The sequence below is a fragment of the Chenopodium album genome, chromosome 1, assembly GCF_948465745.1.
Source record: "Chenopodium album chromosome 1, dcCheAlbu1.1, whole genome shotgun sequence".
Classification (NCBI taxonomy): domain Eukaryota; kingdom Viridiplantae; phylum Streptophyta; class Magnoliopsida; order Caryophyllales; family Amaranthaceae; genus Chenopodium; species Chenopodium album.
The window spans coordinates 18720301-18742292 of record NC_137834.1 but is presented as its reverse complement, the minus strand read 5'-3'; the positions used below and the strand labels follow the sequence as shown (position 1 = coordinate 18742292).

Below are 21992 nucleotides of genomic sequence, written 5' to 3'. Positions count from 1 at the left end.
ACCCACCATTATTTTATACTACGTATTTCTTCACTCCAACCAAACCCACTTTTACAAATATTTTATATTTTTATTACTTTCCCCGTTTTTAAATACTTGCTCCACTTTTATTTTCCGGCTGTTTTTAATTACTTGCTCCATTTCATTTTATGGAAAGGTTTTACAATATTTAATTCATTTCTCACACTTAGTGGACCCAACATAATAATCTCTCTCCTCCTATTCTTCCACTACTTTTGTTTTTTTACAATTTTTTATTTTCTCAATTACTCCACTACCTCCATATTTTATTACTTTATCCAATTTCTCGTAAAACTCCGCGCATGGAGAAATAAAGCAAATAATTAAAAACGGAGGGAGTATGTTTTTTTTTACCATCCCCACATACACTATTTTTTTTTATTATTTCTTTTTATTACCAACAATACTTCATATCATAAGCCTAGTCTATAATCTATATTATAATTACAGAGTCAGTTAACGAGGTTTCTCCAAAACCTCAATCCTCAACTTTCGTGAGTTTAGGTTTATTTATTTATTTTTATTTAACGCGGATTTTCTTAAACTTAAATAAAAAGCAGTAAAGCCAGTAATTATTAGAGACTACGAAATAGAGATAGAAGCAACTAAAACACGAGTATGGTGTTCACTGTCGGACAGTTGACACAAACACGAATTCAACCTGATGTAACTTGTTTGGCCTACCACGAACAAATATCCCTTAGATAAGCCAAGACTATACTGATTTTAATTACAAACATAATGAAAGTTGAATAGGCCATGTCAACGTAAATGTGGAACTGTTTCTATCCATGCCACGAAGGATGGGACCCATTCTTCCGTCACCCCTCTCGCAAACGACATCTCCCATTTTCTCTCTCCTCCCCCACATAGTATCATCCCCTCACCTTCACCTACTTAGATTCCCCTCTCTCCTCTTCCCAGATTCTCCCTTCCCTAATTCCAGAATCATCAACCTTTCCAATTCCAGAATTTATTAATTTTTTTTTTTTTTGTCAGTGTTTGTTACACTGATTTTAGCTCACTAATTTGAACAATTTGATTTTTTCGAAGAATTTGAAGCTTCGTTAATGGCGATTGATGATGATACTGAGAGTTGTAGCAGTAGACCGCTTCATTTTTCGCCGAAAACGCCGAGAAATCATCAGTATTTGAAGTTGGAAGTGTTTAATGATGTTCTTCGTAGGCTTCAAGATTCTGATTGTTGTGATGCTAAACTTCCTGGGTTTGACGATCAGCTTTGGGCTCACTTCAATCGTCTTCCTGCTAGGTAATCAATCTATATTCATTTCTTCGATTTCTAGGTTTTCGTATAATTTGTTGATTTTTTTTTTCTTGGTGTAAGATATGCATTGGAAGTGAATGTGGAGAGAGCGGAAGATGTTTTGACGCATTTGAGATTATTGCGTCAAGCGGAAGAGCCTCCTAATATACTTGCTTACGACGTCCGTGTTGTACAGGTGAAAGAATTCTACAACTGTTTGTTGAATTGACTTTTATATGGGATTTTTTTTCAAAGTTAGAACAGTGGTCATGACTTTATTCCTAATTCAAAACAAACTATATATTCTTCGGGATTCCGGTGCCAAATTGGAGTATGCGTTTAGATTAGTATCGTGATTTTACACCTAGTCCATTTTTAATTGGTTTTTGATTATTTATTTAATTCCTATTGATGGTAACTAGAAGTATCAGTGTGATTTTGGTGCCAAATTCAATCATGGTTTATCTATTTTTAGAAAGATCTTGAATTCTAGATGGGCTATGGGTTCAAATTAAACCTTCATCAGAAACACCAGTAACTGTAGAGGCTGGCTGATTGGACGCTTGATTTGATTGTCAAATCTCGGCTGTGGGAGGATTTGTGTTGTGGTGTGGCTGGCCATAACCATATTGGTGAATAAGAAAGGGCCATTTTAGAATAATTATCCATTTATAGGTTTCTGTTTCAAAGGATTATGGTGTAGAAGCTCGTTGGAGAAAAGTAGTAGAAATGGTGCAGAAAAGAAGTAGAAACGAGTGAGAGATTGAGAGAGGATAGAGAAGTTAACAGAGTTGGCGGAGTATGCCAGAGAAACATGTGGAGAAGACCGCTGGACATGGAAGTATGGTAAAACTGCAGAGCCACATGTGTTGGACTTTGGAAAAAGAAACTTAAGAGCGAAAACCTAACTAGTATTTTTGTCCCTTTTTTTTAAAGGGGTACTTAAATTTTTGCCAAAATGTTCCTGAAATGTACCCAAAAAAAGCGTTGACCATACCCAAATTCGTTAATGTACCCATTTTAAGAATATGTTTTGAGGATGTACCCAAGGAGTACCCATATAATTGCTGTACCCAAAACGTATCCGATACTGATACGGGTCTTTTTAGAAGTACCTGTGCTTCAGAAGACCACCAAGGCACCAATTGTTCTGTGGCTTTAGGGGCTCATGTGCTTCCAATTGAAGGATCAGAAGAGTTTTGTTGTAATGATTCCTTGACTTATGTAAATATTTAGGATGTGTACTATTGACCTGACACTTGTCTTACTGAACTGGTGTACCTTATTATAACTTTTTTTTAGTGGTAAATTGAATTTGGATAGCCCTTATTAACCCTTTGTAGAACTTATCTATCCTGATGGTATCTTACCCAAACTTATTTTTCTTGAAATAAGTGGATATGTGATGAACAATATAGGGCTTTAGGGCCATTGCATCTTGATGCATTCTTATTTGATTTTTCAAATCATACAGGTCAATCTCACTACAAATGGACATTATGGTGATTCTTTCGATTCACATTCTATGGATGAAGGTAGTCATGGTTCTGTCAAGAATTCTGTTGGTCTGGGGTATTGCTCTTTGTGACCATTTTGAACTCCAGCTTTAACTCTGATTTTTTTCTTATTTGGTAAACCTACTCATTTGACTAATGCTACATTTTGTGGTAATGGTGGTAGACTCTCACTCAGCCTGCACCCACCACCTACATTCAGTTCATTACAAAGTCTCGAGACTCATGGTGTAAGATATGATGTCGAGGATAAAGATAGCTTTGTAAATGCTACCATCTTGCAGTCCACAAGGTAATACGTGTAAGGTGTTCTGATAATAACATAGTCCTTATCAGAATATTTATGCCTTAGTCTCATTATATTTCTTCACATTTTACTTACTGTTTCTCCATATTAATATTGATCAGGGCAATGCATGAAATCACCTTTTCTACTATTGATAAACCAAAACTCCTTAATCAGGTAGTTTAATATTACAAGCTGTGTTTTCAGGGGTGATTTTTATTACAGCTATTGTATTTTCACATTGCAATGTTCAACATATGAAGTTTTTAACTGTGCCTGAAGCCTCAATGACGTAATTTGGAATTTTAACAATCAATTTGGCTTCGTAATACGGCTACATGTTCGTCGTTTTATTAAAAAAGTCAACCTTGTTGTTTTTCTGTCCTACAGCTGACTTCTTTATTATCTGAGATGAGCCTGAACATTCAAGAGGCCCATGCCTTTTCCACAGTTGATGGCTACTCTTTAGATGTTTTTGTGGTTGATGGTTGGCCGCATGAGGTATGATCAGTAGAGTTGTAAGGCACTTCCCCCCCCCCCCCCCCCAAAGCCACATTGTGGTGTTTACTTTTATGGCTGCATTAACTACTATGGGATCGTAGTTATATTTTGCAATTTGGAACGTGATCCAGATTTTGTCTATCTTCCAATATACCATTTATATCTCATTTCTTCTTTGGGTCTTTTTTTTTTTTTTTTTTTTTTTTTTTTTTTTAATATTATGTAAGTCCTTGAGCAGCAATTAGCTCCTTATCCTCAAGACCTCAAGTTTGTTTTGTGTTTTACTTTTTATTTATGCCCTGTTGTGAAAGGTTTATCTGAGACTCTGAATTCAAATTTGGTTATAGTATGACTTTCAAAAGTGAGGAGAAATGTAGCGAGATTGAACTGACCTTGCTTTGTAGATAGGTATTGAACTTGGGTCCTCATGTTTTTACTGCATGTCCTTTCTATAATTCAACATTTGAACAAGTTTTTGTCAACGCACTTTTAAGATATCCAAGTACATGAAATATTAGGATCTGAATAAATCATTTTGGGAGGTGGTCGTAGTCATTGCAATGACTTGTTGCTATGTCATGTATTTTTTCTTTAACTGGCTAGCTTCAGTCTGCCGTTTTGAACATTTGTTTTTATATTATCAGGAAACTGAGCAGCTTAGAAGTTTACTGGGCAATGAAATACAAAAAATGAAGGTAAATCCTTGGTGGTGTTAACATCTGCCTTGCCTTTTGATTGCATTGTCTTGATGCCATATAGTGAACATTGTTTTACTACTTGGACATGATCATTATGCAACTTTGCAGGTTTCTGCATTTTACCAGCTTTGTCAGTTTAATATTGTTTTGGTTTAAAGATTGGAAATATTGGAATGTAAAATTTTAAGCTAAATGATGGAGGTGGTAGAGATTGAGTCAGATTGAGGATATTGTTAGTGTAGGGCCTGCTTGGTGACATTTTCATATTCTAGCTTATAGTTTTGTAATAACAGAAAATTGATTTTCATTTTGGTTTTTAAAATTCATACAAGTCCTTTACTTGATTGCTTATATGCAATGGTGATAGGTCTTGTAGCGTATATCAACTTTGTGGGATTGAGAGATCCTATAGCAACACTATCATTGGAACTTTAAGATTGTTTTCTATTTTCAGAATTTATGAAGGCGTAAGTTCCTGTATGGAAAGTGCCTGTTTAGGATGTTTTTAAAGCGTCTTCATCTCAGCATCACAGTGCTAATGTAGAGCCTTTTTGTTTCTGAAGGATCCCCTTTCGTCGGAAGCTGTTAGTGACCATTATCATGAAACAGTTCCATATGGTCCTAAAAACATAAAGGGAACAACAAACAAAATTGATGAAGCTGAAATTGATCAGAGCCTTCTAAAAGTAGGATACAAAGTGGGATCTGGCTCACACGGTGATTTGTAGGTTTTCTTGTGACAAAATCTTAAAGCAGTGCTATGATTGGCGTGAACTTTATATGATTGGATGAGTTGGCCTTTTCAGGTACAAAGGGACATACTGTGATCAAGAAGTTGCAATCAAGGTTCTAAAGTCTGGGCATATTAATACAGATGTGGTTAAAGACTTCTTCCAAGAAGTTAAAATAATGAGGTGGTAATCTCTGTTTTTTGGAAATTTTTTTAATGGGTACCTCACTGTTAATGTCTGAAATGTGTTCATTCTCTTCAAGTCCTGTGTCATGCTTCTACATTAACTTTACGTATTAGGCTTTCTCTAGAAATACTTCTTTAGTTCTTTGACTATTAGTTTATTTATTTAATATATTTTTTTTGGGAAATTCCCATTGGTACCACCCTTGTTTTGACTTTTCCCATTGATACACTCATAAAATTTTGCCTTCCCATCGGTACACCCGTGGTATGGTCTTTTTTTCCAACCGTGACTAACACCGTAAAACTATTTCATTAAGTTAAAATAATTAAGGAAAAGACTATAAAACCCCTTTTAAACATCTAATGTCTCGATTTACGTGTCGAAAATTATTCGGTTAAAGTTTTGGGAGTCATTTAGTTCTTAAGTATACAAATTTACCTCAAAATTAGCAAAAAAAAAAAACGCAAATGTCTCATATGCGTGTCAAGAAATGTCTCGGATTGCGTGTCGTTACTTTTTTAGGACAACAATTATCCGCTTAAGGTTTTAGGGGTCATTTTGACTCTTTATGGAACTAAATCAAACTCAAAATTGTCAAAAAAATTTACAAAAATGTCTCGTTTTACGTGTTATGACAAAAAAAATAAAGAATTATCATGACGTGCAAAAAAAAGAGACATTTTTGTTAGTATTTTGACAAATTTGAGTTCGATTTAGACCCATAAAGGATTAAGATGACCCTTAAAACCTTAAGCGATAATTATTATCACAAAAAAGTAACGGCATGCAAACCGAGACATTTCTTGACATGCATATGAGACATTTGCGTTATATAACTTAATGAAATATTTTGGGAAAAAGACCAAACCACGGTTGTACCGGTGAGAAGGTAAAAATTTAGGAGTATATCAATGGGAAAAGTCAAAACCAGGGTGGTACCAATGGGAATTTCCCTATTTTTTTTGAGAGGATTTTGTGTAAATTTTATTTATTTATACTAAGTGAGTTGAATTTTCAATAATGCTCCTAATCAAAATTTTATTTTCTTGAACACACTCAATTTAACTTCCAAACTTAAAAGAGAGGAGTCATGTGTTGGTCTATCTGTTTGAGGACTTAGTATCTCTGTGTGGATTTGTGAGACTTGCTGTGCATGTTACCAATTTACAATGTCATAGACGACAGGAGAGGAAAATGTTAGAAAGCAAGAGAGAATAGAGCTAATATTTTATTCAACTATTTGTAAAGTGTTTAAGATTGTCTATATTGGAATTGGAGTGAATTAGAATCTTAGCTCATGACATTTTGTCTATAGTAGTGGTTACCATGCGAACTAATATAATTTGGTCAATCAAATGAAATATTGAAAAATTCAAGAGTACTGTACCGAATATCCCCTTTTATTAATACTCTGTATGTGTGTGTTCCACTCCCTTTTGCTATATTCTTTGGCAAAAAAGTATTTCTATCTTACCCCACAATATTTATCCTTTCTTTCACACTCTCTCTTACTTCATCCACATTTTTCTTACACCCACCCACCTGTATTCTTCATTTCTCTTACAATATCCCCCTTTTTCTTACACTCATCTATAAACAAGGTTTTGCAATATGTGGGTAAGACCAAAAAAAAAAAAAAAAAAAAAAAAAAGGAAAAGAAAAAAAAGAGGGGGACTATCTTTTTGCTATAGTTTTGCCGTCTATTCTGCTAAGACTTTGACCCTCCCCCCATCTCCCAACCTAAAAGCTTTCTTTATCATGTGTTTGTCTTTATCTCTTTGCTTACTGGATTGCTGTAGAGTAATTGTTAGAACGTAGAACAAATATTTTGTACAATTGAGTGTGTTTTACAAAATAAGCTTATATTTATATCCCGTAAAACCGTCATTTGCTTCTCCCCCAAACCTCGATCCCCATAGTTATCAAAGTCGCGATCCGGCACGATGATCCTAATACACCCAGTCGATGTGGATCGTCCATAGAATCGGTCTGCGGTAGAATCTGCCATAGGATCGATAGGATTGATAACGATTCTACGATCCTTATACACCCGATCGATCTAGGTCGTCCATAGAATTGGTTTGCGGTAGAATCCTACTGATCCTATGTTAATATCCCGTAAAACCGTCGTTTTCCCCTCCCCCAAACCTCAATCCCCAAATAGTTTAAGTCTAGCTGCAAGGACTCCCCGGATGGTGGCTGCGATTAGACCGGTGGCTGCAAGGAGGCTTCTCTGACCTCTCTCTCTTTAATTTAGGGTTTTTAATTTATGGATCTTTTGTAAATTTCTCTCTCCTTGATTGTTTTTAAGTTTTTTAATTTTCATTTTTTTTTTCAGTATTAATTTACCTTCTCAAAGCACATGCCTTTTATTTTAAACTGATTTCAGTGCCTAACACTGTAATTGCGCCTCATGCAAAGGCGCATTTTGTAGGCTCCTGCGCCTACATTAGCTAAAGCTGAAGAGGTTGTGCCTTAGTGAGCCTTGTGCCTAGGCGTGCTTTTTAAAACTAAGAATGGAATGAACAAAGTAAAAGGAGAATGGAACGAAAATCCCTCAAATTCACTATGTTGTCTGTTTTAAAAAACAAAGAGAAACAAGCTACTGGTCCTATCACCACACAACAACCTATTTCCTTCACTTCACACCATTTCCAGCCACCACCGAGCTACCCCACCCCACCATTTGCTGCACCTCTCCCACCACTCGTCGTGCTTCGCCACCTCTCCCCCACCCCTTCCCTGCAAAACTCTCCCCTCCCCCAAAAAACTTCCCCCAGCCAGTAACAGTTTAATCCTAGAAACCCTTCCCCCTTCCACGTAAAACTGTCGTTCACCCCTCCTAACACCCTAGTGGGTTCCGAGGTTTGGGGGAGGGGCAAATGACGATTTTACGGGAAGGTGAAGTGTTTCTAGGGCTTTGCGGGTCCTAGAGAAGGGAAAGGTTTGCGGGGGTAGGGGTGGTAAAGCGTCGGCGAGTGCAATGGCGATGCTGTGGATGGTTTCCGGTTGTGTGTGTAGGTAGAAGGGTGGTTGTTGGTTGGTGGCTAGGGAAATGGAAATACCTTGGTGGGGTGAGGAATCAACTTGGAAGGATTTGAGGGAATGGAGAGGGTAAAGGAAATGGGAAAAAAATCGTAACAAACAACAACAAAGGGAATCAGGCAGTTAATTCCCTTTCCCTTTGATGAATACCCCTAGTCAAACGGCCCCTTAATGTTTTGAGATTTTTATGTTTTAGGTGTGGTAATTATTTATTCTAATTAAGATTTATTTGTTATTGTGTGTGTGAAAAATCGTCATGCTATATCACAACGCTTTAATGTTTTGGTTAGGAGGAAGATAAATACTTCTCGTTTTCTGTCTCGTGTTCAGGAGGCAACTGTGTTGACAAGATGAGTTTTGGGTAGCAGCCCCGTTCTTGGGAGGTTGGAAGGATCTCCAGGGTACTCCTATGTAGGTCTCCGGTATTGTCAGGTGATTTGCACAAGCATTCACTGCGTTTAACGAGTTAACAGTATAATTTGCCGGGTCATGTGTACTAGAGGGGACATGGTGCATCAAACGATGAGGACATAGAGGAGACACATGAAGATCGTGAACCTTCTCCTCTATGTCCTTATCGTCCGATGCACCATGTCCCCTCTAGTACATATGACCCAATGAATGATATTGCTGTCCCGTCAAGTATACGGGCCCGGTGAATCCCGGTGCAAATCACCTCACAATATTGAAGAACACCCAACAGGATTACCTTCGAGACTTGACCAACCCCTCCTAGACCCCAAAAAACGAACTCTACGACCTAGTTTCCGGACAAATCCTGTCAACCATGGTTCAAAAATGCGGTTTCGGTTACGATAACGGGAACGGTTGCGGTGTCGCGGGAACGCTTATGATGCGTTGATCGCAGACCATGTCGCGGTTGTCTCGATGCAAATTTGATTTCAAGATAATAGAGGATTATAGCCATTAGTGAGGTGATATGGGGGCATAATAAAAGATTTGAGCCATTAATGGGGAGATATGGGGGAATCTTTCATTATTTCTTTGAATAGAAAGTAACTTTTGTGTGAAATATGTAACTGTCAATGCGGGGTGATTTAGGGTTGAAATTTTTGATTCGGACAAAATCGCGGGGTTTTTTAATACTCCTTGTTGATGCGGACAATCTCGGTTCGGTCAATTGAATTTCCTTTACAAAACGGCCCAACCAAGACGTCGCGGCCTTGTTTTTATACCATGCTGTCAACATTGGGGGCTGGTCCCTCATGAAGTTTTGCCATGTAAAGTTACCTCTTCCCTAATTTTTTAGTACATAGTTGTATCTTTCAGAAAGCCATTTGTCCACTCCCAATTAAAACAGAGCCAGTTGAAGTAATTAGGGTAGTAACGTTCCTGATGAAGCAGTCAATCAAATACCAAACCATTGTTCCTGGGATCTTTGCGTACTATGCATATAATATTGTTAGGAAATTACAAGAAGCTTAGATTCAGCATCTTTGGGATTTAGGGAAAACAGAGGAATTGGAAAGTTAAAGGAGTGAAAGGGGAGAAAAATACAAGTGCTTTAAGCTTACTAACTTTTATTTGACATTTAGTTCACTGTAGGTAGTCAGAAGCTAAATAATACCATGCATAATCAATATAAAAATTGCTTGCCACACAGAAAAGTCAGTAGCACTATATAAATTTTCACCGAACCTGTGATTCTGAAAGAGAAGTTTTGATTTGTAAATCAAGATTTTGGCTTAGTAACAGTAGTCGGTATGTAAAATTTTGGTCTTCAAGTGTCAGAATATCTTTCTGAGAATCAGAACTTGTCTGTTCTCTTCTCTCTGTTTCCATGATCTAGATCTACAATTCCTTACCATCTTGCCATGTCCCGGATCTGCCGAAGGGAAGTATCTCTCTGATAATCGCTCCCTTCTCCACCCTTTTTCCTGGGCAGGGAAAGGTTATTTGCATGTTTAATGGAGGTATATCAGATCCCAAATATGAATCTAGGTGGTAACAGTTCATTCTTCTTTAGGACCTAACATGTGTTTGTTTTGATGGCTAATCACTGATGTGATGTATACAAAGATAAAGATGTAGTAAGAAGTGCATGGCATGCTGACATTGTGAAAAAGCCATTATTAAAATCATCTTATGCTGCTTGATCTTGTACGTTTCAGGAAAGAAAAGAAATTCATTGTATTGTCACAATATTCTCGACTCTTATGGACTCATGTGAGCTTACGGTATCATTCAACATTGCAAGTGATGCTGGTTTTTATGAAACAAGCTACAGTATAGAAGGACGTTAAGGATTTGATCTTTTAGCTGATTCATATCCAATATATGAAATAGGTTTGTCATCAGCTGATAAGTTTATAGCCTTCAAAGGCAATCTTTTCTTTTTGGAAGGTCTCTCCACCAAAAAGGGTAGGTTGTATAACACTTTGTTTGGATTGAAGGAAATGAAGAGAAAGGAAGGGAAGGAAAATGAGGGGATATATTATCTGTCATTTGGATAACAAATAAGGAAGGGAATTGAAGGAGAGAGAAATGGAGGGATTATATAGTAAGAAATTGATCTCTCCAATAATGGAGAGATTTGGAAGGAAAACTCATCTTTTTTTCCCTCCCCTTCCCTCCCTTTCTCTTCTCTCCCCTTCACCTCCCTCCTCTTTTTTTCTTTCCCATTTCTTTATCCAAACACACCGTAAAAGTTCTGGGAGAGGGGGGAAGGGTTGGGGTGGAAGAGCTGAACATGTTATGAGTAGAATTATAGAGCTAGCGCTTTAAGGTGAGTGGAGCTATACAAGTCTATCTTATCAGAAATTCATGACTTCAAAACTTAAATTGGTAAGACCTGTTGGTAAAGATAGAGGTTGGAAATCACACCCTATTTCCCATTGCCATACATCTAACAAGAGAAGGTTTATAGTTAAATAACCAATGGTTAAGAAACACCAGGGCAGTGGAATAGAAAGAAGAAACTATCATATATGGTCTATGCTGTCAGTTGAAAGATGTCTTCCAAGAGACATAAAGATGAGGGACATACTTGTAGCTTATGGCTAGTAAAAATAGTAATGGATCGAAATTTCTCCTAATGGAATTATACAAAGTGTTGTTTTCAGTTATTTGCCATACCTTTCCATTCTGTATTATTAACCAATACCTCTAAGTAGGCTTACTGCTGGTATCCTCTAGGAAGAGAGAAAGAGGGGGTTTGGGGGGGGGGGGGGGGGGGGGGGGGAGGAATGGGGATTTAAGCAGATGTTTGTTACCTTACCTGTATGCCTCTACAAAGTTATGACTGTGTAGCGGTGGATTCTAGTCTGGGGACTCGATTGGTTGATGTAGGAGAGAAATTCCTATGGATACTTCTAATGCATGGGAAGTTAATTCCTTTATAAAATTCCTAGGAATTGCAATAATTTGTTTGGTTGTCATGTGGTAATTTGTCAATCTTAGGAATTGTGAATGACCAAGGGGTGGGTTAGTAACTTCCAATGCTTTGCGGGAAATTGTACTTCCCATGAGTTGTAACTTCCTCCCTTTTTTTAGTTTTAATGTCAACCAAACAACATGGCCAAAAGGAAATTTATGAAAAACCAAACGATACCTGAGTATTTATTTGAAATACAACTTATTACTACTTATCACAAATAAATACTCCCTCCGTTTCATAATTAGAAGCCTATTTCTAATATTTATTACTCACATAATAAAGAGAAATAGGCTTCTAATTATGAAACGGAGGGAGTAGTGTAATTTGTTGCACATCTCAGGTTGCAAGGAAAAATGATTTGGATAAGGGGAAGGGGAGACAAGGGGGTGAGGGAGAGGAAGTAGTTAAGACTTATGAAGGAGAGAAAATACATAAATGGCAAGAGTGAGTGGCTATTCTTTATTTTGCCTTCATCTATATAATACTTCTTCCTGAGTAATTTCTTTCAGATTGCATGAGAAAGTCCTGGTCCATTCTCCCATGCTAGCTGGATTCTTGGATTGAGATGCCTTAATGTCGAGTATTAATTTAGGAATAGTCTTTTTTGTAGCCTTGGACCACTGTTTTGCTTTTCTATTTGTTTTTTAAGGAACTAGACTGGGTGATCTGATATTAATTTGTTTATGAACAAAAAAATAATTTGTTTATTGAAAAAAGAAAAATGGAGAGTGATATTTTCTCATCCGGTTGTGGGATGGCCTTTTACTTGAATTCACCCATTCACTGTTTGTCCTTTATTATTCTAGTATCCCCCCTCCGAAAATCTTCTCCCACAAGTGCACTCTTTATTATATAATGAAAATTTAATCAGATCTATAATCTAGCATACCATTCTTCTAGACCCATAGTGGGTATTGTTCTGCATTTCTTGTTTCCATAATATGTATTAAACCAAACTGGACACTATTTACACTACAAGAAAGAAATGACAGACTTTTAAGTGATACATTCTCCGTTCCATAGTTATCCAAAGTTGGATAATTGCCTATTCTGCTGTTGCTTGTATTTGCGAAGTTAATCTTTCTTAAGCTTAAGTTTGACAGATTGGACTTTTGTGAACGATGGCACTGTGCATTGTTTTTTTTGTTTTTTTTTTTTATAAAAAAAAATGTGATGATATGTTTTAGTCTAAAAGAGAAGTGACAGACTTTATCTTGAATGTGATGCTAAGGAATGAGCTTATGAAAGCATTACGTTTATTTGTACACTGCTTCAATGAAACTTGTGCTATTTAATGTTGTCATAAGGTAGCTAGCTGACTGTAAATTTGATGATTGTATGTGAGAGCTCATAAGTCACATTAGTTTAGGCTTGGCATGGTGTAAAATATTTTGCTGAAAGTAGATTAATGGATGAAGATTTCTTTTGCAAATGAGTCACTTCTATTATGGAAATAGAAGGATGAGATGGTTAAGATTACTTGGACAAAGTAAATTACATTAAACACTTATGGAACAGAAATAAAGAATTATATGATCGAGAGCAGGTCAAAGTCATCCCAATTCTATTGTTATTATGCTTTCAAGCTTTAATTAATCATGAGCTGAAAGCATTGCGTCTGTACAGTAATGCTTCACCCTGTTTTCTTCTCAGGATATGAAAGTAAAGGGTTGTTTCTGTTGCGCTAATTCAGGCATAATCAAACTTGAGTCTAGTGCGCATTTCATAGGTGACAAAGGTCAACAGTTGACTTTGGTCTTTGAGTTTTATTAGGTCAAGCTGCCATTTCTTTCTTCTTGCTTATTCTGATCCTTGAAAGTTGCCATATGTTTTCCAGTGTTATTGCTTACACCTTATGAGCTATAAACTCATTGGTGCTTGTGCATTATTTGTTGAAGGTACACTAAGGTGCTAATGTTTTTTAATGCAAACTAAGGTGCTAATTTTTTTTTATGCAAACTAAGGTGCTAATTAATAGTGTAAAATAACATATGTGGCTTTTTAATCTGAACACGGAGAGAAGATACTGAACTTGAATTTAGGATTGAGTTATTCAAGCGTATGTGAATAATCTTATCAATTCTACGTTCTTCCCTTTGCTAGTTCTCTAATCACTAAAACAAATAGTCAAAGTGATATGTACCTGCCGGTTCCTTTGGTCATCTGGTACACAGAGCGAAACAAGAGTACCTATATAAATTATTTCTCATTTGAAATCAGCCTTGAGTCATGTGTTATTCTATATATTATACCTTAGGCTAATCTGTCTGTAGATTTTCTATCCCCTTGGCACTTTCTAGAAAGGAGTGGGGGTCAAGCCCTACATGCTTAAGCCGAGTATGTAATTTAAGTGAGCTGGGTTAATGTGAGAGAAGGGTTATTGTTTAAGGAGAACAAGTGACTTTCATTAACATGTTATTTATAACTATTGTTCATCTTGTAGGAAACTTCAGCACAAGAATGTCGTGCAATTTATAGGTGCTTGTACAAAATCTCCGAACCTTTTCCTTGTGACTGGTAATGTCCTGTGAAAACATTCATTTGTTTTGTTGAATTGCTCAAGTATAGTTTCAAGTTCTAGTACCATTGAATTTCTATATTCTAAAGCTATCTTCATCGTGCTGTGTTAAGTACTGAATGTATTGAAGAAATTGCATTCAACTTAAACTTGATTTTATACTAATCACAATGGAAAATGCTTTGCTCATTTTGTTAGCTAGTCTATAAATGTTATAAGTTGATGTGTAGACATTTACTTTTGTACAGTCCTTGGTGCAATTATTATCTTCATCTTTCAGATTGCCACTTCAGATTGCTTCCTTACTCTTGGCGTTCTGTTCTAGGGGTTGCAAATTGTAATACAGATACGTATAGGTCTAGTCTTCTCTTTCAGTAAAAGGTTCTCAGACATCTAAAATTGTAATACAGATATGTATAGGGCTAGTCTTCTCTTTCAGTAAAAGGTTCTCAGACAACTAAAATTGTAATACAGATACATACAGGTCTCTGATCTAGCCAACAATGTATGGTAGAGGCGTCTGTGTCTGTTTTCTTGAGTGTGTGTGGTACACATGCTATCTACCAAGTGTAAGATTGGCATACCAAAGTTGATCAGTATTTTGACATTCTTATTCTGCTTGATGTTGCTTTGAATCTTCAGTAGGAGAGTAGTTGCAGACTGATTCTTTTTCTAAAGCGTGTTTTTTCTCTGATTGATTTTTTCCCCCCTCTTTTTTTTTTTTTTTTTTTTTTTTTTTCAGAATTCATGCCAAAAGGGAATTTGTATGATTTCATGCATAAGAGAAAGGGTGTGTTCAAACTACAATCACTACTCAGGGCAGCTATTGATGTTTCCATGGGAATGGAGTACCTCCACCAGAATAATATTGTACACAGAGACCTTAAAACTGCCAATCTGCTTATGGGAGAAGATGGGGTAAGACATCTTACCTTTGCAATCACATGATCTGTAAAAACATTTCGCGGAGGGAGTTGTAGGGATTAGTAAGGGAGCAGAATGTAATTATGTGACTGTCTGATTTTATATTAACAACAAATTTTCATTGGCAAAGACACTCTATGTTGGAGAATCAGTAGAAATTCATATGAATATATTCATGTGTCTGTGTGTGTGTTTTTTTTTTTTTTTTTTTGTTTTGTTTTGTTTTGAAATAGGGTTTCTTGTGTGAGTTTAATGATTAAACCTCAGGTATTAGTGCAATATAGAATCAGGAATTTGTGCTTAGCATCAATTACACTACTTTTGTGGCACAATGGCCCTCAATAATATTTATCATGTTTAAAAATTTTATTCCAATATACTCTGGTAGTCTGGTCATTATTCTTGCCAGTGATGGACTTTTGTATCATTCTGTACAAGTAGTGTGGGAGTTGGGGGTTTAGGATATGATATTGAGACTTTCTTGCATGATGATGCCAAATGGTAATACTTCTTACTTTCTTAGATCTAGTATGACTAGGAATATCTAGGTGGCTATTAGTATTGGTCATTATTGGGAAGGAGAAGGGGTGTCGTGAGTGCTATGAAGCTCTTCTAGGCGGCAAGGATAAAGTAGATATCAATTTTTTGAAGTATGTGAGATTTTTTTCTCTTCCTATTTTTTTTTTTTATTAAAGCTGTTTTGGGGCTGTTTATCCAGTTGTATGAACGGTAGTGATTGCATGGAAAAATTTTACTGTCTGCTGTGCCTTTGCTTTGGTTCCCTAGCACCTATGCATCAATGGACTCCTGACATGGAAACAATATTCGTAAGAATTCAGTTCTATGCAGGGGAGGCTCTGGGGCGGTGCAGCCGGTGTGCCCGCACAGGGCCCCCAAATATAAGGGGCCCCAAAATTATAACAGTATATATTTTTATAATACAAGATAGATATCTAGAACTAAGTAATCAGTGGTAAAGGCAATGTCCAATGTAGCAGGACTCCCGGGTTCGACTCCTGCCTTTGTTTTTTTAGAAAATTTTGTTTCCTTTTGGTTTACAACTGTACTCTACTTGTTCATTTGTACTCATTTATTTTTTTTTTTTTAACTTTCTCAATATTTTGGTTTCGATGGTTATTATCATTTTAATTTTTTGTTCATTTCTTAGACCATCCAACATTCACTTTTGCTAACTTATTTTCACACGTCTTTAGTCTTTATTTTCTCACCCCTCTAAGTTTTCATTGTTCATTGCTCTAAGATAAGATCTAATCATCCAATTATCTAAAATTTAATCAAATACTTTATGTTTCTTTGCTTCAATTAAAAATTCATTGTCTTTCTACTGTGGACTGTAGGTAAATTTTTAAGTATAATTGAGTTTGTATTATTTTTCTTCCATGTGATTGATTTATTCTAATTTTAATATATGCTGTGCCATTTTCTTAATTTTTTTTTTTTAAAAAGTATATTAGTAGGGATATTTTTCAATTCTCAAATAAGGGCCCCAATTTTTTGAAATTGTGCAAGGCCCCGGTAAAATTTTCCACGCCCCTGGTTCTATGATCTGGAGTGTTGTCAACATTATCTGTTTTTTCTGAATTTGGTGAACCAATCAGCTTCCTGAATTCTGTTGTAGTTCTCAGTTTCTATTTTATTAGATTGTTGCATCCTTTGCCCCGTACTTCTTGAGTCCTCAAAAATAAATTTAAGTATTTACCTATATGGGGCTTCTTGTCTAAATTATCTTTGAATAACATTGCTTCCTGCAGGTTGTTAAGATTGCTGACTTTGGAGTTGCTAAAGTACAAACACAATCGGGAGTCATGACAGCTGAAACAGGAACTTATAGGTGGATGGCCCCAGAGGTAATTATGATTCCATTATCTTCATATATTTGTGTCATGTTTAGAGATTACTTAAACTTCAGATATAAGCAAAGGAAATGAGATCAGGTTGTAAATTGTAAAAGAAATTTTTTAAAGAAAAAAAGCAAATGAGAAAAAACAAAGCAAGTGGCATGCTAAGAGAAATTTGTTTTGGTTGAAATTCGATATTTACTCTGATTGCTGTGTTGTAGAAAGGGGATGATTGCTGGAACATAATTGAATCAATGGATATTACCCATTCAGAAAAACTGAGCAATTAAGTTTCCTTTATCTGTCTTTTTGCTTTTATCTTTTTGACTGGAGTTGGCTGGATACCTGTTGCAATGGTATGGAAATTACATTTTGTGTTCGATGTGACAAAACTTTATACTGTCAGTCCAAGTCATTGCTGTCCAACCACTGTTTAGTATGATAATTTGCTGCTTCAGACAGATGCTGTTGTATCTAAGTCCCAAATAAACATGACAGGTGTACATTAATTAATCAAATTTCTCATTATCCTGTGAAAGGAAGGTTGTGCTTGCCTTGGGCTAGAACTGTTGCTCCACTGGTTCTGTGGTGGTGAATTGATTTGGTTGTAATACTTCTTAATATACTTCACAGGTTTTACTCTTGTCCTCTATCCACTAAAGGCCTCAATTTTCAATTTAAAAAGCAGCAAAGATTGAAAATTATTAACAGGAACATACCATTTTGTTTTGCCCTTTCTTAACATAATTGATTTTACACCGAAGGCTTTAATTGTTCCGTCATAATACTAGGGTTTTTTTTTTTTTTTTTTTTTATTCTAAATCTCTGGCTGGCTGGCTTCAACTTTTTTTTTTTTTCTTTTTCTTTTTTGACATTACTTATGAATGACTTTTCTGGCTTATGTTGCTCCAACTGGTTTTATGATTTCTAGGTTATTGGACATAAACCCTATGACCATAAAGCAGATGTCTTTAGTTTTGGGATAGTAATCTGGGAGCTTCTTACTGGCGAAGTAAGTCTTTTTCGTTTAAATCCTTTTTTTTTTTGTTGTTGTTTCACCCCTCCTCCCCCTTTCTGCTCCAATGCAACCCCATTTGGCTTCCAAATGTACCATTGCCGGACATCTTTTTTATATAGCATGAGTTCATCTTAGTACCAAATATAGCAGTAACTTTCTTATGATCTTATTTACCAGCTTCCATACTCTTCCTTGACCCCATTGCAAGCTGCAATTGGAGTAGTCCAAAAGGTAATAATATTCACCATTTTGATCAACACTGGCAACTAGTGTTACCTGTCTAATCTGATAATGACTATATTAAACCTGATTATTAGGGGCTGCGACCTGCTATTCCAAAGCATGTTCATTCGAACCTTGCTGATCTGCTGGAGAGATGTTGGCACCTGGACCCTACTCTTAGACCCAATTTCTCGGAAGTTACTGGGGTCCTGCAGCAAATAGCCGAAGAGGTAGGCACTACGGTTTTATAGGGTTTGGATGATCACATTTCTTCTCTATTACAGAGTACTATATAGTCTTTTTGAGATGGTTTTTCTGTCAACACAGGTAGTAGAAGTTGATAGTTGCCAAAATTAATCTTCTTCCCAAAAAATGCTTCTTATCAAAGCGTGCCCTTCGGAAATGATGCAGATCTCTCTCACTAGATTGTATAATATTTTCATTAAATTGTATAATATCTTGCGTGACTAACAAATGGAATGGATGCTACTGAAACTGACTAACAACTCGCATGGCAGAGAGAGATGCTATTTGTAGAAAACTAGAAATATATGTCGACCAAACATGTAGGCTATATATGTACACATATTCTAAATGTGTGAATATCCACTTGTATCTAAGACAAACGAATGCTAATTGAATGGACTGCTAAAAATTTTGGATTTGGATAATTGAGTTTGTCTGAACCATTTTTTGTTTTTTTGTTTTTTTTTTTTGTTTTTTTTTTTGTTTCTCTAGTCGAGTTACTCATGTCCAAATTTAAAAAATCATCCAAATTTGAATAATCTCCCATCTGAACCAAATTTTAATCATTTTATTATCTGACGTTTTTTTTAATTTTATTTTTACTTGACATGTAACACGTGCCCACAAAATTTTTAAATGTTAGACAAAAGAAAACTAAAATCATTTTAGTCTGAAATTCATAATAATACTAGTTTTACTGGAAATATCTCCAAAAAAAATTTTAAGGTTTTTTTATTTTTATTATTTTATTTTTATTATTTTATTTTTATTTATTTTATTTATTTTTTAAGGTTGACATTGTTAAACTAAAATTATCTTGCTTTGAGCTGCTTAGCTCATTTGCATATAAATGTCCCTAATTATGATATTGAAAAGTGTGATATTAGTATTTACAAAAAGATTAATGAGCAACAAAATCATGTAAATAGTTTGGGTTAGTTCTCTCTTGAAGACCCTTGTTATTTGCTACAAAAAGTCCTTCACTTTCCTCAGAATTTATTGAAATTTTAAGCTTTATTCCAATCAGGCACTTTAAATTCGAAGTAATTGTTGATGAATTAATGAATTCTTCATCAATTTTTGAATTTCGACCTATTTATGCAAAAATGGCCCAATACATGTAGAGAGAAGATCAATCCTTGCAAAACAAAAATATGTATGTTGTGCATGTTGGTGCTCATGTACGAGCCCGTAGGCGTAAGAGCCATGCTGCAGCAAATTGAAATTGAGGGATCATTTTTCAACACGAGCAACTTCAAGGACTACACGCTTAATCTTCAGGCCTGCATGTAAGCTTTTGGTTTGCACGCGTAGGGCTTTTCGTTCTGTTTGTGTGGTTTACGATCAAGTGCAATGTGGCTTATCTAGATGAGTTTGATTGTTCTATTCGTATTATCTTAAACTATATATTATCTAGTTTATTGTAGAGTATTCCCTATAGATTAAATACGAGAGGGTTGAGACTTGTGAGGAGTATTTAAATTCTTCACAATTCATGCTTGTATTATAATTCATACATCATTGATAACACTCCTTAGTACAAGGAGGGCTTTTCTCCTGATTCTATCACATCAACCTCTTCTAATTATATTTTAAGTGTATTTAAACTTTGTTTTAGTTGTTCTTTAGTAAAACTAGCATGATATTTTTTTCCCATACTCTGATGAAATCAACATGAGAAATTTTCTTCTTTCATAGTATAATATTATTAGAAGATTTGAACTTCAATAACGTGTTATAAATATTGAAATATTAGTTGTTACTATGTACTAGTATATGCAAATATGTCAAAATTAAGAATAGTCAGTCATATGACTCATCAAACATGTTACCCACTAATTAAGATGGGTAAAAGAACGTTGTACACTGAAAATCGAATAGTTTCTTTTCCATTCAACTGAATATAAAATAGTCAATAATAGAACAACTTGAATAGATGATCAAGCTTCAATTGCATCACTGGCTCTACAAAGGAGCTGTCGTGCTCGAATACGGTCCTGCAGACGGACCATTGTGTTCATACAATGCAATGCAATACGAGCCTGCCTTCTCACACACACCCCGCGAACCACAGCCTGTAGCTTGACTAGACTTTTCAATGCTCTAATTGCTCTTCTTGCCTGTGTGCATGTAAGTCACCCCAAAAATGGATAAATTAAATACGTAAATTGTTTCATTAATAACAACTTTCATGGAAGATTTTGAATGAAATAGTGCTAAAAAAAAAAAAAAAACACAAAAACAAAAAAAAAACAATGCGTTAGAATTTTGGAGGAGGTAATGTAAACTAAAAGTGCATTTTTGACACTTTTCTATCTTTCTCATAAGCGTTGTCTAACTCTAAAAGTTCTTGAATCATATATAAGAAGTATTATATAGTGAGTCTGTTTTATTTTAAAATGACTTATAACCCAATAACTAATGATTATTATAGTGATCGAACAAATGATTAAATGTTAAGCTAACAATTAACTAGGTTAAATAAAATACAAAATATAACAAAAATCTAAAAAAAAAAAAGTATCCAAACATTTATCATGAATTCATGAGATGGTTTAATTAGAATAATGATTGAATTGAAGGTATAGTATTACCAAATGACCCCTGAAAAGAGATTGAATGTGGACAGCAGCCATCTCTTCCCTTAACTTCATGATCTCCGAACCATTTCTACTCTCCTCCTCTTCCTGCTCCTCTGTTGTCGTCTCCTCCTCCTTACTTGCTTGATCGTGAGGCGGTGGAGCAGCCGAGTCAATGGAGGTGACATCCTCCTCTTTCACGGAGCTAATCTCCTTGATCACCGTAGCACAACTGGTCCTATTATCATCTTCATTTCCAGTAATACTTGTATTATTGTGAATGATAATGATATTCTTGTTTCTTCCTTTGTGACCAGGGAATTTAGGCCTTAATATCTTTTTCCTTACTGAGGAAATCCACTTACTACTACTACGACGAATTCCCACCCTACCGGCACCACCACTAGCCCCTCCAACAGCACCTGCACCACCTGCGCCACCAACAGATTTTCGTTTCCTAAGACTAGGGAACCTCTTCTTAATGTCAAGTTTTTTGATGCTCTTGATGCTTCTACTCACCTTCATACCCCTAAATTTGTTTGAGGACATACTTGTTACCCTCATTTTTTTGGGTACTTTTAGCTTTTTTATGTTCATGATAAAAAAGGTTAGGGATGTGAAATGATGATAAGATGAACACCAATTAAGATTAGTTTAGGAAAATAAGAATTGGGATTATGTTTAAATGATGAAAAAAGTGTGATAAAATGTATTTTTGAGGGAGCCAATGTTGTTAGTGCGTTGCATGTTTATGTTGGTTATGGGTTTGTTTGTTAGAAGGACGTGGTGGGATGTTTGGTGATTTTTTATTTTTTTTTATTTTTAAAGGAAGGAAAATGACATGATTAATTTGATGAGTTTGAAAGATTCAATAATAAGGGTGGTAAATTAAAGGTTAGTGGATATGGCCTATATTGGAATGAACCCAAGCTTAATGTATAGTTTGTATTTGGACCGAAAAGAATGGACCTGGGCTATATTGT

At 35.7% G+C, this 21992-nt stretch overlaps 2 protein-coding genes across 3 annotated transcripts; one reads left to right on the top strand and one right to left on the bottom strand.

The window, feature by feature from the left end:
* The first annotated feature begins 887 nt into the window (after nt 1–887).
* LOC145642522 (serine/threonine-protein kinase STY8-like) lies at nt 888–18855 on the top strand. 2 transcript variants are annotated; one of them, XM_081693731.1, is made up of 16 exons: nt 895–1291; nt 1367–1481; nt 2760–2857; nt 2966–3091; nt 3208–3262; nt 3476–3586; nt 4231–4281; nt 4848–5008; nt 5091–5198; nt 14087–14160; nt 14904–15079; nt 16858–16953; nt 17876–17956; nt 18140–18193; nt 18280–18414; nt 18512–18855. In XM_081693731.1, the coding sequence occupies exons 1-16, from the start codon at nt 1092–1094 to the stop codon at nt 18539–18541; spliced, it is 1671 nt and encodes a 556-aa protein (XP_081549857.1). In that variant the 5' UTR covers nt 895–1091; the 3' UTR covers nt 18542–18855. The 2 variants fall into 2 exon arrangements, 1 of the variants encoding a protein (XP_081549857.1); XR_014115695.1 differs by lacking the exons at nt 18280–18414; nt 18512–18855 and adding an exon at nt 17443–17577 and having other exon boundaries at nt 888–1291; nt 18140–18194.
* Nucleotides 18856–20167: 1312 nt separating this feature from the next.
* On the bottom strand, nt 20168–21706 carry LOC145570249 (uncharacterized). The gene is made up of 2 exons (XM_081629317.1): nt 21025–21706; nt 20168–20550 (listed from the first exon to the last, which is right to left on the bottom strand). Exons 1-2 carry the CDS (start codon nt 21604–21606, stop codon nt 20371–20373), a joined length of 762 nt encoding a protein of 253 aa, XP_081485443.1. The 5' UTR covers nt 21607–21706; the 3' UTR covers nt 20168–20370.
* Nucleotides 21707–21992: the final 286 nt, after the last annotated feature.